At 35.0% G+C, this 17,529-nt stretch overlaps 1 protein-coding gene across 1 annotated transcript; it reads right to left on the bottom strand.

Moving 5' to 3' along the window:
* Positions 1–6,983: 6,983 nt before the first annotated feature.
* Positions 6,984–12,678, bottom strand: c09h3orf38 (chromosome 09 C3orf38 homolog). The gene is made up of 3 exons (XM_058785973.1): positions 12,060–12,678; positions 11,702–11,877; positions 6,984–9,885 (listed from the first exon to the last, which is right to left on the bottom strand). Exons 1-3 carry the CDS (start codon positions 12,184–12,186, stop codon positions 9,331–9,333), a joined length of 858 nt encoding a protein of 285 aa, XP_058641956.1. The 5' UTR covers positions 12,187–12,678; the 3' UTR covers positions 6,984–9,330.
* Between the last annotated feature and the right edge of the window lie 4,851 nt (positions 12,679–17,529).

Below are 17,529 nucleotides of genomic sequence, written 5' to 3'. Positions count from 1 at the left end.
TAAGCAAGTTTAGTTTGAAAAAGTTTAATAGTAAATAAGACACAGTTAGACAATATTTGAATAAAATAATAACAATAAGAAGAAATATGTATTTGCAACAATTGTTGGAGCGCTGAATGCTGCACGCACGCGCAGCGTTGTCAAGGTAACATTTTGTCCGTAGTTCCCTTCACCAAGGGAGTTCCAAACGCTTATAAGAGACAGTAATGCCCTACACCCTTTAAAGAACACACTACTCTGCCCTTCGAAGGGAGTAGGGCATAGGGATGCTCACTTCTGTTTGGAATTCGCCCTTTGTTTTAATCACGTTCTATATTAATGCGCCTCCTATAAACATTGGGAACCATAGTAACATACAGTTACAGTTAAATAGTAATACAGACGAAAATAACCGTCATTTTTATCGTTCCGGTCAAATATTGCAGCGCAAATATTATTAACATCTTTAATATGTGAATGCGGAGGCAACCACCCTCCACTCCACGTCGTGCATTCAAATCGTTTAATGCACAGCTAGCCGTTGATTATCCCTTACATATTGCAAGAACAGGTTTATGTATATGTTGATACTTGCATTTTGAAACATTTAAAAATTACGAGATTTTTTTTTTCCTTTTCCAGTTTCTTTTCTTTTTCCCTCTCTTTCTTTTTTTTTTATAATTTGGATTTTACATTTAAAAAGGAGTTCTAATCCAGTTGGTGGCTTTTTAATTTATTTTTTTTCTGCACAAAATATTTTTCATGTAGTACACAACTGCTGTGTCAACAAAACTAAACTATAACTCAATACCACAAAATAACTACGAGATCTGATGGGGGAAAAAAAAAAGGTTTACCCTTGAGTTATTTCTGTTTGTTCGGTACGTGGCATAACAGTATATGAAGGCTTTGGGGTGAACCCTTGACTGAATCAGGAGGAAAAAACAAACATGCTGACACTCACTTGCTGATCTGTGCTGTGTGTGCTGCCAACTGGCTCTCATGATGATGTATTGACAGATGCAGTTCTCTCCAGTGCTTCCCTGGGCCTGAGAATTTGGTTTACAGCAGCACCATGGGAAATAAAAAAGGGGGATGCCCAAGGGCCTGGCTAGATGAGGATGAATGGAGACATTCCTGAATGTCAGCAATGAAACTATCGGGCCAAGCTGAGACATGCACCTTACAGCTGGGGCTAAACAAACTGAGCTTGGTTTCCATAACTTTCCTCTGCATTCCTTTCAAATGATCAAAGGCAGCAGAGCACATTTTACTAACTAACCTAAGCATGAGAAAATTGCTTCCATCAAAAACATAAAGCAACCTGCAGCACAAAAAGATAAATGAAGTGAGACAAAACAAGCTAAATAATGGCTTAACTTCAACAAAAGAGGCCAGAATTTCAGTTTCTATGAAGCCCATTTCTGTATCAAAGGGGCCAAGATTGATCTGGTTAGAACTACACATATTTTATTACATTACAGGAAGTGTTTTTTTTTTTTTTTTTAATAATTATTTTTCTAGTCCTATTGCTGTTCTTTTGAACTTTCTTCACATCAAATAATAAAAAAATAAAAATAAAGAAGTTATTTTCACAAACATTGTTACCAAAAATAAAAATAAATAAATAAATAATTTCAAATGTTGTTGCTGTTCACTTGAAGGGTTAAATTTATTATTATTATTATTATTATTATTGTTATTTTCAATTAATACTTTTATTCAGCAAATATTACTTAAATTGATCAAGAGTGACAATACAGACTTTTACATTATTACATTATTCTGTTTCAAGTTCTATTACTGTTCTTTTGAACTTTGTACTCATTAAATAATAAAAAAATCAAGTTGTTTTCACAAAAAAATACATATACATAGACAGTACAGACTCATATATTATGTAAACAATTTTTTTTTTTGGATCCATGTATATATATATATATATATATATATATATATATATATATATATATATATATATATATATATATATATATATATATATATATATATATAGCACAATATTAAATTTACTTATTTATTAATAACGTCTCATTTTAACAATAATAATAATAATAATATAATAATAAGACATTTTATTGAGCACCAAAGCAGCAGAATGATTTCTAAAGGATCATGTGACACTGAAGACTGGAGTAATGATGCTGAAAATTCAGCGTTACCATCACAGGAATAAATTACATTTAAAAATATATTAAAATAGAGAAGAGTTATTTTAAATTGTAATAATATTTCACAATATAGCTGTTTTGTTTGTTTGTTTTTTTTAGTATTTTTGACCAAATAATTGCAGCATTGGTGAGCATAAGACTCTTCTTTATTCTATTTTCAATAAACAAATGAACAAACAAATAAATAAATAAATCTTACTGACCTCAAAGTTTAGAACGGTATTGCATATATTTTCCCCTGTCTGCTGCAGTTTTGGGGCTGTGTTGTCATGGTGCAGCCAATCAGTGTTGTCATGATGTCATTTCCTGTGACTCCATAGTGATTAGTCACATGGCATTTATGGCTCAGGTGGATGTCGTGCTTGAAACTCAGGTTGCATAATTCTGGCAGGATGTGCCACCTGAGAAACTGCCATGGAGATGAATGGGAATGCCATTGGATACTTTCTCCGGGAATTACAGACCTCCATGGGTAAATAAACTACTACAGGATATCATAGCAAAACTTCCTTCTCTGAGAAAAAAGTGGCACTGCAGTAAAACGGACCTCAGTTGGCAAATTAACTTTTGCCATTTTCATTCCTCCGTAAAAATACTGTTCTCTAATTGGATTAGGACTTTGATCGGAAGTGGAGCTTCAGCGGGTGGGAGTGTTTTTCTCTGCCGAGAGCCAAAAAAGCACTGACCCCTGAAGTGTCACCCTCACGAGGCCGGTAACAGTACTGCTGTAAAATGAATCATTCCTTCACACTCACTTTCCCAGAATGGCCATGGACTGAGGTGACAAACACGGAGCAGGAGACCGGCACAGCTGGGCCGCGTAAAGCTTGCAAGAAAAACAACGAGCGAGAAATAAAACATGGACTTAAACAATGTTTTATGAGTTCTGACTTAATGATGACCACCTCAGAGAGAGTTATATAAGCTGACCTCCACGACCACATGTACTGGATTAAGCCACTGAAATCACCACAATTAACACCGGATGAATATGAAATATCACAGATTTAAAAGATTTCTTTAACCCTGGAAGTGAATGGGTGTCAAAATATTATGAAAATCAATACTAAATTGGTAACACTTTACAATAATAGGGCATTGAAATCCTCCTGAGAAGTTTGTATTTACCGGTTTAAAAGTAGTAATTACAAAATTAGGTGTGTTCAAGTCATTTGGTCAGAGCAATAATAATGATAATAATAATGATAATAAAACATTTTTAAAAAACTACTTAAAATGATGAATAAAAATGTCCAGTGTTTTTGCTTTTTGTATGTCTTTTTTATTATTTATGAAGGTGCTGTAAATTGAACAGTACTGTATATGCACAATTGTATATTAATATTGTAATTTGTACATTCAACTTAGCTGAATATTCAAATAGTTTTACTGTAATAATGACACTTTCATTCATTATCATCAATACAGTAGCATCCATTGCATCCAAGTGTTTTCTCACTGAAACGCCATCTCTCAGTTGCTTTAACTGAGATTAACAAATGCTGTGGAAGAATCTTGATGTTAACAAATAAAACATTGTAAAGTGTTACCACTAAATCATTTGCCTTTGTATTATGAAAACAGGGATTTTAGACACATGAACGCTGTCTCCATTAACAGCCACTAACTGCATCCAAATGTCTGTGTGCTGATGTCATGGAGAGACAGAGAGAGAGAAAGAGAGAGTGGGGGGTCATGGGGAATTGAAATTAATGAGAGTAATCAGTGGCAAACAGCAAGGAGGCAAGGGCAATTAATATAAACAGGCTACCAGCAGGCCGGAGATCAGTATTGAGATGCAGCATGGCCGCACCGCGCAGCAGATGTCCTGGAAGAGCCAGAGGACAGCAGCACAGACAGCCAGCCAAAGCCAACCTGACAGTCTGCTGGCACTCCCAGATAACATGATCATTTCCCCATCAGCAGCCACGCTCTCAAGCCTCTTTAACACCCGCTGCTTGCTCCCCGTCTGCATATTCCAGAGCCGCGAGGAGTTTGTCCACAAATTCTCTTCCAAAAGGACGGTCTGACAGAGCACCTTCAGCTGTGAGAGGACTGATTTGCTGTGCTGTAAACGTTTAAGTGGAATGTAAAGGTCATGGATTCTTTTTATTCCTGTTAAACTTGTGTGTCAACATTTTTACTTGAACAGTTCTGTGCACTGCATTTCACTCATTCATTGTTTATGTGAAATGCACAATGTGCTTACAGCATAAAATGAATGCTGCAGAGCTGCCTTGTCTGTAGAGAGCTCTCTGGAAAAGCTTCACAATGAAATGAAGTGTTTATCTACAGCTCGGTCCATGAATAGACTACACAGTGTTTAGTGTTTTAAAGAAAAATTGAGGCACAAATCCAATGTCCCCGGTTTTTTGTTTTTTTTTCTTGTATTTGTTAGGAAATTATATGTTAGGAAACTATTATGGTACAATATTTTAAATAACATAAAATACATAAATAGATAATATATATAGATTATTTAGTGCTGTCAAATGGTTAATCACGATTAATCACATCCAAAATAAAAGTTTTTGTTTAGATAATATGTGTGTATATACTGTGTATATTTCTTATATATAAATACACACACGTGCATGAACACATTCATTAAAAATGTTATGCATCCAATTCTCATTATCATAATGCATAAATTGCTGTAATGTTTTTATTTATTTTTGTATCTTTTCCCCTTCATATTCATTATTATAATGAAAATAATAATCAAAAATATATATATGTTATGTATATTTGTTAAATATATTTATATATAATATAAAATATAAGAATATAAATATGCATGTAAATATTTTCAAAATATTTACTGTAAGTTTGTGTATTTATATATACATAATATACACAGTACACATACTTATATTATGCAAACAAAAACTTTTATTTTGGATGTGATTAATCATTTGACAGCACTAATTTATTTAAAGTTAATATATAAAAATAGTTTTAAAAATATAATTTTTTATAACCACCTTCCATCAACTATACAACAATATCATTAAATATAATTTATATTATGTTAATTGTATTAAAACTTTTAATGGTAACACTTTACAGTAAGGTCCATTAGTTAACATTCATTAATGCATTAACTAATATTAACTAACAATGAACAATACATTTATTACAGTATTTATTCATCTTTGTTAACATTTATAAAGGTACAACTGTTTATTTTTAGTTAATTTTAGCACAGGTTCATTAAATAATATTAACAGATACAACTTTGGATTTTAATGTTGAAATCAATTAACTGAAATTAATAAAATGCTTTATAATAATTTTTCATTGTTAGATTATTTTAATAGATGGAACCTTATTGTAGTGTTAGTTTTAATTATTATACAATATTTTTCCCTCACAAAATTACGTTTAGCTGGGTTCAAAATTTTTTACACAGCCCTGCTACTGCATAATTCCCTTCTATTACAGAAATTGTTCAATTTAAACATTTACAACCATGACATCTAAGAAATATTAATGGGACCCTTTCTACAGTACAGCAAGGCAAGAAAACTGGTCACACTTTATATTAGGTGGCCTTAACTACTATGAACTTACATCAAAAAATAAGTACAATGTACTTATTGTGTTCATATTGTATTTCAAAACACTTCTGCTGCTATTGAGGTGGGATACGGGTAAGATTAGGGACAGGTTAAGTGGTATGGGTAGGTTTAAGGGTCGGTTTAGGTGTAAGGGATGGGTCAACAGTGTAATTATAAATGTAATTACAGAAATTTTATTTTATTTAAAATAACAGAAAGTTATGAATAACAATGTAAGAACATGTATGTACACAATAAGTGCATTGTACCAAATGATTAATTTAAATGTAAGATAAGGCCACCTAATATAAAGTGGGACCAGAAAACTACATCTCATCTATTTATATGAGTTATAGTGTTCACTACATTTGATAAACTTAACCATTCAATCTTGTTTTCCAAGTGAGAGTTTTCCAAGAAAAAATTAATCTTATTGCTAGAAAATGTAATCCCACAAATCTAAATGTTGTTAAATTAAAGTTTGGAAACTGAATATAATATAATATAATATAATATAATATCAACTGTTAAAACATCATATAGGACATTTAATTTTACCTCCTCAAATGAACCACTTACTGAGAAAGTTTGAAGTCCTATATTTTACCCAATTTGTTTAAAGCGTCCTATACACTGAGAAAATGTAATTTTGAAAGAACTCTTTTTTTTTTTTTTTTGTGGGGAAAACAATGAAAAGAAATCTTTGAAACTGAAAAAGGATTTTTAAATTGTCAATGATGGCAAAAGCAAAATAAACTCATTCACATTTACATCAATCAGCCTGTACTTCACACGAGGGAGTATGTTTTGATCACTGCTGCTGTAGAGGGCAACATTCCACAGACTAATGTACGAGCGCGCTCAGATGTTACAGGGTGAACAGAGGTCAGATGAGAAATGGTGACCACGTCTTTAGGTTCTGTCCTTCCCACGTGCATAAACACAGCACAGTACACCGATGCACTACAGCGTACTGTCTGTTTGCTTTGCAGCTTTAATTCTTATGGATGAGGGTCTTTCAGACTTCAGACAATAACTCATTTAATTAAGCAATTGATTTGTCTGGGCTGTCAAAGGTTTAATAGATGGATTACTTGGCTCAAGGAGTTTTTTTTTTTTTCTCTCTTTCTTTTTGTTTTACTAAGGACATTGTCACATCACATCAATAAATAATGTTCACTTTTAATATACTTTATCATAGTTTCCAAAAGCAATAATTTAGGTATTTGCAATGCACTCAGGAAGAGATTGATTTAAAGCCAAGCAATCAGCAATAAAGTAAAAATAAAAATAAATAAATATTACACTTTGGTACATGAACAGCTCTATAAAACATTGGGGTTGCATAAAACAAATTGATTTTCTAAAATAATTGCTTTGCCTTTTGATTTTGACACAAATAATGGGTCAATTGTGCCCCCATGTGGACATTTCATTGATTTTTATTAGACAAATAACGCATTATGAGCCAGCAAAGTCAAAGAAGTGTAGCAAGCTGATATACTATAGAATATAGATTATATGAAATGTCACAGCAATTAAAAAAATAAAAAAGCTAATAGTTTAAGTTTAAATTGGTTTCTATGCAGCAAAACTCAGATTTCTTTTAGTTCCACAATGAAACAGAATCATATGTAGATGAAAAGTATTTTAATCATAGCACAGCCATTCAAGTTTGAATTCGGCCATAAACAAGCGAACACATTAAAGACTTATGTGCTATTTTCTAACCTTTAAAGCAATAATTCAAAAGTAACAACCAAAAAATAGACTAGCCAATTAAAAAAGTTCATTGTTCACCCCTCCAAAACATATCTGAGAGATTTACCATCAAAACGTTAACATGGGCTTTATGAGAAACACACGTCGCCATTAAAGACAATCTGAAGGCGCAATGATCCACAGACGCCAGTGAACTGTATTTTTGAACCTGGACGTCATAACTGCGAGCTCGGCCAAACCACTTATTAAAAAGAAAGAGGCCACGGCTATAAAGACAGAAGGCGAGGAGCTTGTTATTTTTCTTTCGGGGAGGTGAACAGGAAAAAGATCAATGGTTGTGGTGGCGTCTTTTGCCACAACTATGGCACTCTGTGGCATTAAAAAAACTGCTCAAGAAAAGATATTATCGAAGCGTCAGCCTTTGAAGCAAACGCCAAGAATAATTTCCCACATATAACATTCCCCACTGAAACCACACATTGCTGTGGTACTAAACACCCCTCCCTGCCCGGCTCACACTCTCTGTATATTCCTCCAGAGAGAAGTGCTGCTTCATCTACTGCCCAATTAGAGACTGATGAGTCAAAGAACTTGCTTCTGGCCTCTCAAGAACCACAAAAGGTACTTTATTCCCGTAAGGCGTGAATACTGTAAAACATTCCTTCCGCAATAAAGCTACAGAGCTAATGAGCATGAACCATAATTATGGGAATGAGGGAATGCAACACCGCTGCTGGACAGAAGTGTTATGTGGAAATAATTTGGAGGTAACTTCACCACGGCAATGAAAAAAATAAATAATTAATGAAAAAGCTTAAATGTCGGTAACACTTTACAGTAGTTCCATTAGTTAACACTAATGTACTAACAAGGAGAATTACATTTGTTACAGTCTTTATTAATGTTTGTTGATATTAGTTAATAAAAATACAACTGATCAGTTCATGTTAACTCAGGTTCATTAAATAATATTAACAAAAACATTTTTTATTTTATTTTAATAATGTATTAGTAGGCTAAATGAAATTACCATTACCTAAGATTAATAAATGCTTTTAGACTTATTTTTTCATCGTTAGTTCATGTTAACTAATGTATTTACTTTTTGTTAACAACTGGAACCTTATTGTAAGGTGTTATCAACATGTCACTGTGTTTGAACAAAATAAAATAAGAATAAGAATAAAAATAAATAAATACATAATGTTATGAGGCACAGAGATGTTAACAGATATTTTACTGTGAAATGATCCAAGTATTGATAAAAGTAATTATAAATAACCAGAAGGAATAAACAGATTTTAGGTATTTTAAAGAAAAAAGGTAAAATACTATGGAGCTAAAAATGACTTTAATTTTCCAGAGGGTTTGAATTCTAGCCAACCCAAAATCACAAAAGTTAAGAAAAAAAAAATCATATATGTACATATTCATAAAAAATAGTATAAATACTTAAAACAAATCTTTAATTTTTTTTTGTTTGTTTTGAAGTAACCTGAAGGACGAATTAAAAACCTTTTAAGCCAATTTTCAGAAAACTACTTTATAAATGCAACTTAAGTTATTCAATCCATATCAATAAACATTAATTTAGATTTTCTATTTAAAACAATAATAATAATAATAATAATAATAACAGTGATAATAAATCAATACAATACATTTTAAAGAAATATTTTGCTAGGGTTCAAACTGACTGGAAACTGTTCTTTTGAAAGTCAAAAAAACCCCACAAACTAAGATCCTATTACAGATGAATATCTATGCCACAATAAAGTTGTTTACACAGAACAGTACATCATCCGTTTTAAGACAGTGCATCTCTTCAATGCCGAGTCAAAACATGTCCAAACAAACCTTGTGTGGATCTCTGACTCTCAGTCGCAAAGGCTCAGCAACTCTTTTGAGTCGTATGTAATAACTGGTAACTGTTTGTCTGTGATGGCACTTTGTGCTTCCACTTTCACATTCACAAACTTTACTTTCCAGCGATTATTGTCAATTGGTGAGCGAATGAGGCCAAACACTTTCTCAAAAATCCCAAGGCAGGCATTGTCACGGTGGATGGTCCCAGCTATGGCCACTAACACCAGTCCATGAGCTGAAGATATACACTTTAACCCTTGACCCTCCATGTTCGGGCAGAACAACAGATGCTCTTGTCCTGCAAAAGCATGAAGCCGCTGGCTGACCAGCTCTGCCCCGTTGAACTCATCTACACGCCGCTCTCCAGTACATGAGAGAAGCCGAAGTCTCACATCCTGCCAGAAATGCTGAGGACCCCAATCTTGAGCCGGTTGTCCTTGAGTGGGGTTTTGAGAGTTCAGAAGAGTGAAGAACCACTGGCAAAACTGTTTTCCCAAAGCTGGAAGGTCTGACAGACCATCTCCAACATCTTCTGAAACCACGGTGTTCTTCTCACGCTTTGAGATCTGTTAGAAATATTGACCAGGTCAAAATACAACTCATAAACCTTTAACTTTATAAGTGATACTCAGTGCAATTTTCATGTTTTTTCAGGGTTCAGTTTTTAAAGAATGAAATTTAAGCACTTTTTTTTTGTGAAGTTACTTTACACAATTGCCATGATATTTACTACCGTTCAAATGTTTTGGGGTAAGTAAGATTTTTATTTATTTTTTTAATTCTTGAAGACATTGTTACTTTTATTCAGCAAGGTAAAAAGAAATAGAATATTAGATATAAGCATATTAGAATGATTTCTTCAGGATCATGTGACACTGGAAACAGGAGAATGGCTGATGAAAATTCAGCTTTGCCATCAGGAATAAATTACATTTTAAAACATTAAAATAGAAAACAGTTATTTTCATCTGTAAAAAAATATTTCACATTATTACTGTTAATACAGAATTCTCTTTTCTTTTTTTTCTTTTTTTCCTTTTTGAGCATAAGAAATCTTTTATAAACATTAAAAAGGCTTACCGACCCTAACCTTTTGAAGGCTACTGTACTTTTAATACCTCGGTATCTCTTTCCAAGCATTTAGAACACACCCTGTACAGCAATCTTTTCAAATTGCAAGTTCTGTAAATCATATATCTCGTGGTTTCATTTTATTAGCCATTCGTTGCAAAGTCCTGCCTATTTAACAGCTCATGCAATGCACAAACAGATAAGCTAGGCATCCAGGCAGGGTAAAATACAGTACATTAAATCAATGTTTAATATATTATCAGATTCAACCTATATGCAAATATAATGCGGTAAATCCCAGCTTCTGGACAGAAGCAAAAATGGCATAAGATCTTTGCCCCATTGAAATCAATAGTTTAGAGGGTTAGGCAGTGTAGGATATGATGGGTGGGGTGTGATTTTTTTTTAAATGCAATTTAAAATAGAAATTCTATGATTAAAAAAAGAGAGAAAAGATATCAATGATTTAACTAACTCCCATAAACCTCTACTGGAGCCCAGATTTAGTGGCGCTATATAGGCTGTGACATTATTTAGCCTAACCTTCATTCATAAAAATATTCAAATGCACAAAGAGTGATACATTATACTGGCAAAATGACTTCAATAACATATTTGTTAAAAAAAAAAAAAAAATTATATATATATATATATATATATATATATATATATATATAATAAAAAATAAGAAAGCCTGGAAATTTTTTAGCTGAGTTTTTACATTAATAAATTTAATGCAATAGAGCAATTTTTAACTCTAGGAAAGTTGACTCCTAATGTATCAATTAATCAACCTCAAGGCTAAAATTTATAACCACAACAACATATACATAAAAATAATGATTTAAATGTTTAATAACATTTTAGTTCTTAGTCAGAAATTAGATTTTTCATTATTAATAACTTTCAACTTATTGCCTTCACTGGTTCATTTAAATGGCCCTGCAGACTGACAAATAATTTAATGTTAATTTAACATGTTTAATGTCAACACATTATAATAAACTAGTTAAATTAAATAAATACAATTAAACTTGTTTTAATTGCTACTGTGATGTATAAATACTCTAAACTATATTACACAAAATAATATAGCATTTTTTTTAATTACAGTAATTTAAATTAAACTGTTGTACACTAACAATGTGAAATAGGGGAGAAATATGCTTAACTTCCATGGAAATAATATGAAAATAAATCCTTAATACTCCTTAAAATAGACTTAATTTGTCCTTTTGTCTGACTGCGGTGCATAATACCACCCAAACATGTTTTTGACATTGTGTTTAGAGATTCACCCTCAATACCTACCTCACCAGATGACCAGTACTCAATGGTTCTCCTGATCAGCTGTTGTTTATCACTATTAGGGAGCATGGCAACTCCTTCATTGGCAAGATACTTAAAAATGACATCCCGGTGCACCTTCTTTCTTTTGAGGAGCTCCTCAGCATCCTGTGAGTAAGTTATGATGGCCTCGATGGCCTCTGTTGATCAGGAAATAAGACTCTGACAGACTGGCAATACATAGCTCATAGAAAGATATTTATTATAACCTGACATAATACAAAAAAAGTAACAATTGCCTAGTGTCGTTGCCATCAGACACGGGTAACGTAATGTTTACAGAAGAGTCTGGAAAAAGGTTAGCTTTACAGTGCTGTCTTACCTTGCGTGCTCTCTACAGCGATCAGTCGATTCGTTACTGTATCTTTAAGGGCGAACAAGTCGTCCAGGGGTAATAATCTTAACAGTTTTCGACAGCCACTTTGCTCTTTCATTGACAACTTTGACATACTTACACAACTTATGTCAAGCTACACATCTTACATACTTCCACCGTGGATCCGCGCTATGAGAAAGTAGAACAAGCAGTTGCTTCCGTTGTTGTGACGCACCACAGCGCCTCCACAGTCCAGTGAAAGGTGATGCACTAACCGTCCCGTCAAAATAAAAGTTCAAGGAGTCATTATTCACAAATGCAACCAAAAACGTCGGGACTTAGGACAAGACCACGATCCAGTTTCAGGTCCAATGACTCTTACTAGCCGGTATTTTATTGGATACAAAAAAAAATAAAAATAAAAATTGAATAATATGAATAACTTACATTTTTAACACTATAGCCTACGTTTTGTTATAAAACTAGTTAACACTGCTGAGTGGCACTGAGGGCAAATTTGTCATCTTTCTCTTCTGACCACCGCAATCAATTTAGGGTGAATTCGGGTAATCTGGGACACCTAAACTCCAGTGTGTTTATTTCCTGTTCTAATCAAATTTAGTCAACAGGACTTACTATAATTTTAGCATGGATGTCATGTGACAAAAATCACATGACTTCATGGGGGTGATTCCACAGAAAGGGGCGGGGCACTTGTCAATCAAGAAGCTCCCCTGGGAATTGCATGACAAGGTCAATGACATAGGATTCTGACTAGATTAATATTAAGGACATAAATCTGTCATAAATAAGACAATGTTCCTAATTGTTGTCAAATTATGTTTGTGATCTATTCGAACAACAAAATATGTATTAAAGTGTTGAAAATGTGTTTTAGTTTTTTTTCTTTCAAACATTTTTTTGTTGTCCCACATTATCAAATATGATTGAGAATGTGGGACAGCATGCTTTGGGTAATGTGGGACAGTCTTCAAATGGGGGAAATATGCATTTAGGGACTTCATAAATCTAATGACAAGGGTTAACATGCCATAATGAGAAATGGGTGTTAATTCTGGAGGTTATAACATTAGCACAAGTTCACAGTAGGTAGCAGCTAGCTAAAGCAGCTAGCTAGAAAGATGCTACAGAGACGGAATCTGGGAAACGTATTCCAACAGCAAGGGAAAATAATCAGAATGAAGTAAACCGTTAATTTAATTTCCCAAATTCCCAGTTAGTTTACAATGGTTCAAATCACTGAGCAGGAGGGGGATCTGCACCCAGGCCAGTTCAAAATGTTCTGTTCACAAACGCACGCACACACACCCCACACACACAGTCATTAAGTCAGCTAAAATATGAAAATAGCCATGGCCTTTAATTAACTCAATGAAATGTATTACAAAATGCAATGGCACCACAGCGTCAGGAAAAGAGATGGCAATAGAAAGAGCGAGAAAGAGAGAGAGAGGGAAATAAGAGAAATATGAAGAAGCTAAACCAATGGAATGAGAGTAGAATGAAGGGAGCTATTGGTGATATTGTGTTTGGCATGCATAAAGTATGGTGAATATAGGCTTTTTTTAGGCCTAATACATATGTCCCAGATTATAAAGTGACCTGTCCCAGAGTATCAAATTCAGGCAGAATTTTTTTGGGTGGCACAAAAACACTTAATAGGTGTGGCATGTCTCCTCTGGGCATAATATCTACATTATTTCTTCTGGTGTGGTTAGAAAACATCTGACTGAAAACTGTTAGACTATGCAAAAAATCTTGGTGTAGTTTTTGACTTTGAGTTTAACTGTATATGTTAATATTATACAGTATGACTGCCAAAGTCATGTGGTCTAACCAACAATCAGAAATATGAATTACTGATTTTGTTCAATTCAATCCGCTTTGGGTTGATCTGCTGACGCAAGGAAATAAAATCGCAGCATTCTGTGCAGAAGGAAGGAAGATGCATCTGATTATTACCTTAAACTTCACACCTGCTCTTTCTTTGTTCTGTTTTGTCAGACCTCAACTTTTTTTTTTGTTTTGTTTTTTGTTTTTATTGAATCACTCAAATTCAGCATTTTACGTTAGACCTCAACTTTTGCTGAAATGAAGATCTGCCTTCTGACAAGCTAAGCTGCCTTGATTTACAAGAATTTGCAGAGCGACCTCCAGTGGAAGGGGTTTGGAATAACCATCCTAGAAGAAAGACAGTTGTTATGATGGTTAAATAGAGATAGGATTTAATGATTATGATGATTCATATTAGTATGGGATGTTTGAAATTAAAAACAGTGATTGAGAGGGGAACAGAGAGAGCACAGCATACTTACAATGCTAATGGATTTTTTCATCCTTATTGGAGACATATTTCATTGCTACCCGACATATATACTGTATATATCAGATGTAGGCAACATCGGTACTGGAGTGTCGTTGTCCTGTAGAGTTCAGCTCCAACCCTAATCAAACACACCTGACCAAGCTAATCAAGGTCTTCAGAATTACTAGGGCTACAGGCAGGTGAGGTTTTTTTCAGGGTTGGAGAGCTAAACTCTGCAGGACATTGGCACTCCAGGACCGACGTTGCATACCTCTGGTATATACAGGTGCATCTCAATAAATTAGAATGTTGTGGAAAAGTTCAGTTATTTCAGTAATTCAATTCAAATTGTGAAACTCGTGTATTAAATAAATTCAATGCACACAGACTGAAGTAGTTTAAGTCTTTGGTTATTTTAATTGTGATGATTTTGGCTCACATTTAACAAAAACCCACCAATTCACTATCTCTACAAATTAGAATATGGTGACATGCCAATCAACTAATCAACTCAAAACACCTTCAAAGGTTTCCTGAGCCTTCAAAATGGTCTCTCAGTTTGGTTCACTAGGCTACACAATCATGGGGAAGACTGCTGATCTGACAGTTGTCCAGAAGACAATCATTGATTGATTCACAAGGAGGGTAAGCCACAAACATTCATAAGCTGGTTGTTCACAGAGTGCTGTATCCAAGCATGTTAACAGAAAGTTGAGCAGAAGGAAAAAGTGTGGAAGAAAAAGATGCAGAACCAACCGAGAGAACCGCAGCCTTATGAGGATTGTCAAGCAAAATCGATTCAAGAATTTGGGTGAACTTCACAAGGAATGGACCGAGGCTGGGGTCAAGGCATCAAGAGCCACCACACACAGACGTGTCAAGGAATTTGGCTACAGTTGTCGTATTCCTCTTGTTAAGCCACTCCTGAACCACAGACAACGTCAGAGGCGTCTTACCTGGGCTAAGGAGAAGAGGAACTGGACTGTTGCCCAGTGGTCCAAAGTCCTCTTTTCAGATGAGAGCAAGTTTTGTATTTCATTTGGAAAGCAAGGTCCTAGAGTCTGGAGGAAGGGTGGAGAAGCTCATAGCCCAAGTTGCTTGAAGTCCAGTGTTAAGTTTCCACAGTCTGTGATGATTTGGGCTGCAATGTCATCTGCTGGTGTTGGTCCATTGTGTTTTTTGAAAACCAAAGTCACTGCACCCGTTTACCAAGACATTTTGGAGCACTTCTTGCTTCCTTCTGCTGATCAGCTTTTTAAAGATGCTGATTTCATTTTCCAGCAGGATTTGGCACCTGCCCACACTGCCAAAAGCACCGAAAGTTGGTTAAATTACCATGGTGTTGGTGTGCTTGACTGGCCAGCAAACTCACCAGACCTGAACCCCATAGAGAATCTATGGGGTATTGTCAAGAGGAAAATGAGAAACAAGAGACCAAAAAATGCAGATGAGCTGAAGGCCACTGTCAAAGAAACCTGGGCTTCCATACCACCTCAGCAGTGCCACAAACTGATCACCTCCATGCCACACTGTATTGAGGCAGTAATTAAAGCAAAAGGAGCCCCTACCAAGTATTGAGTACATATACAATAAATGAACATACTTTCCAGAAGGCCAACTATTCACTAAAAATGTTTTTTTTATTGGTCTTATGAAGTATTCTAATTTGTTGAGATAATGAATTGGTGGGTTTTTGTTAAATTTGAGCCAAAATCATCACAATTAAAAGAACCAAAGACTTAAACTACTTCAGTCTGTGTGCATTGAATTTATTTAATACACAAGTTTCACAATTTGAGTTGAATTACTGAAATAAATGAACTTTTCCACGACATTCTAATTTATTGAGATGCACCTGTACACACACACATATACTGTCACATACACGGCTGTCTGATGTTCTCCGTGAACATTGTTCTAAGCTCAGGGCTGCAGAAAGGATATGGCGCAAATAAAAAAATCCTACTGACCTTAATGTGTATCAGTCACTCCTCTCTTCCTTCTCTGCTAATGTCTCCACTGCTAAAAGGACATACTATCATAACAAAATTAACAATTAGTCTAACTCTTGCATGCTCTTTAAAACATTTTCCTCCCTCCTTTGTCCTCCTCCTCCCCCTTCTTCATCAACTCTAACAGCTGACGACTTTGCCGTGTTCTTCATTAATAAAATTACAACCATCAGTGCGCAATTCTCCACACCACAATCTGTCAAGCACATCTTACCAGCAAACATACACACGTTCACATCCTTCTCTTCACTCTCTGAGGCAGAAATCTCCAAACTCATCCTTTTTAGTCATCCTACTACGTGTTCGCTTGATCCTATTCCATCTCATCTCCTTTAAGCCATTTCTCCTGCAGTTGCACCTGCACTCACTCACATCATTAACACATCCCTTCACACTGGTGTTTTTCCTTCAGCATTGAGACAGGCTCGTATAACCCCACTACTTAAGAAACCCACGCTTAACCCATCTCTTTTAGAGAACTACAGACCGGTTTCCCTTCTTTCTTTCATTGCAAAAACACTTGAACGAGCTGTGTTCAACCAAGTCTCTGCCTTTCACACAGAACAACCTCCTGGACAGCAACCAGTCTGGTTTCAGAAATGAACATTCAACTGAGACTGCCTTGCTCTCAGTTGTTGAAGCCCTAAGACTGGCAAGAGCGGATTCCAAATCTTCAATACTTATCTTGCTGGACCTGTCCGCTGCTTTTGACATGGTTAACCACCAGATCCTCCTGTCAACCCTATTGGCAAAGAGCATCTCAGGAACCGCACTCCAGTGGTTTGAGTCTTACCTCTCAGATAGGTCCTTCAAGGTATCTTGGAGAGGTGAGGTGTCCAAGTTGCAACATCTAACTACTGGGGTGCCTCAGGGCTCAGTTCTTGGACCACTTCTCTTCTCTGTCTACATTGCATCACTAGGTTCTGTCATTCAGAAACATGGCTTTTCATATCACTGCTATGCTGATGACACTCAACTCTACCTCTCATTCCATCCTGATGATCCAACGATAGCTGCTCACATCTCAGCTTGTCTAACAGACAATTATTGCTGGATGAAGGACCATCACCTTCAACTCAACCTTGCCAAGACAGAACTGCTTGAGGTTCCATGAAACCCATCGTTTCATCACAATTTC

Source organism: Onychostoma macrolepis, chromosome 09, assembly GCF_012432095.1.
Source record: "Onychostoma macrolepis isolate SWU-2019 chromosome 09, ASM1243209v1, whole genome shotgun sequence".
NCBI lineage: Eukaryota > Metazoa > Chordata > Actinopteri > Cypriniformes > Cyprinidae > Onychostoma > Onychostoma macrolepis.
The sequence above is the reverse complement of the archived record's forward strand: the minus strand, read 5'-3'. Positions and strand labels throughout refer to the sequence as shown.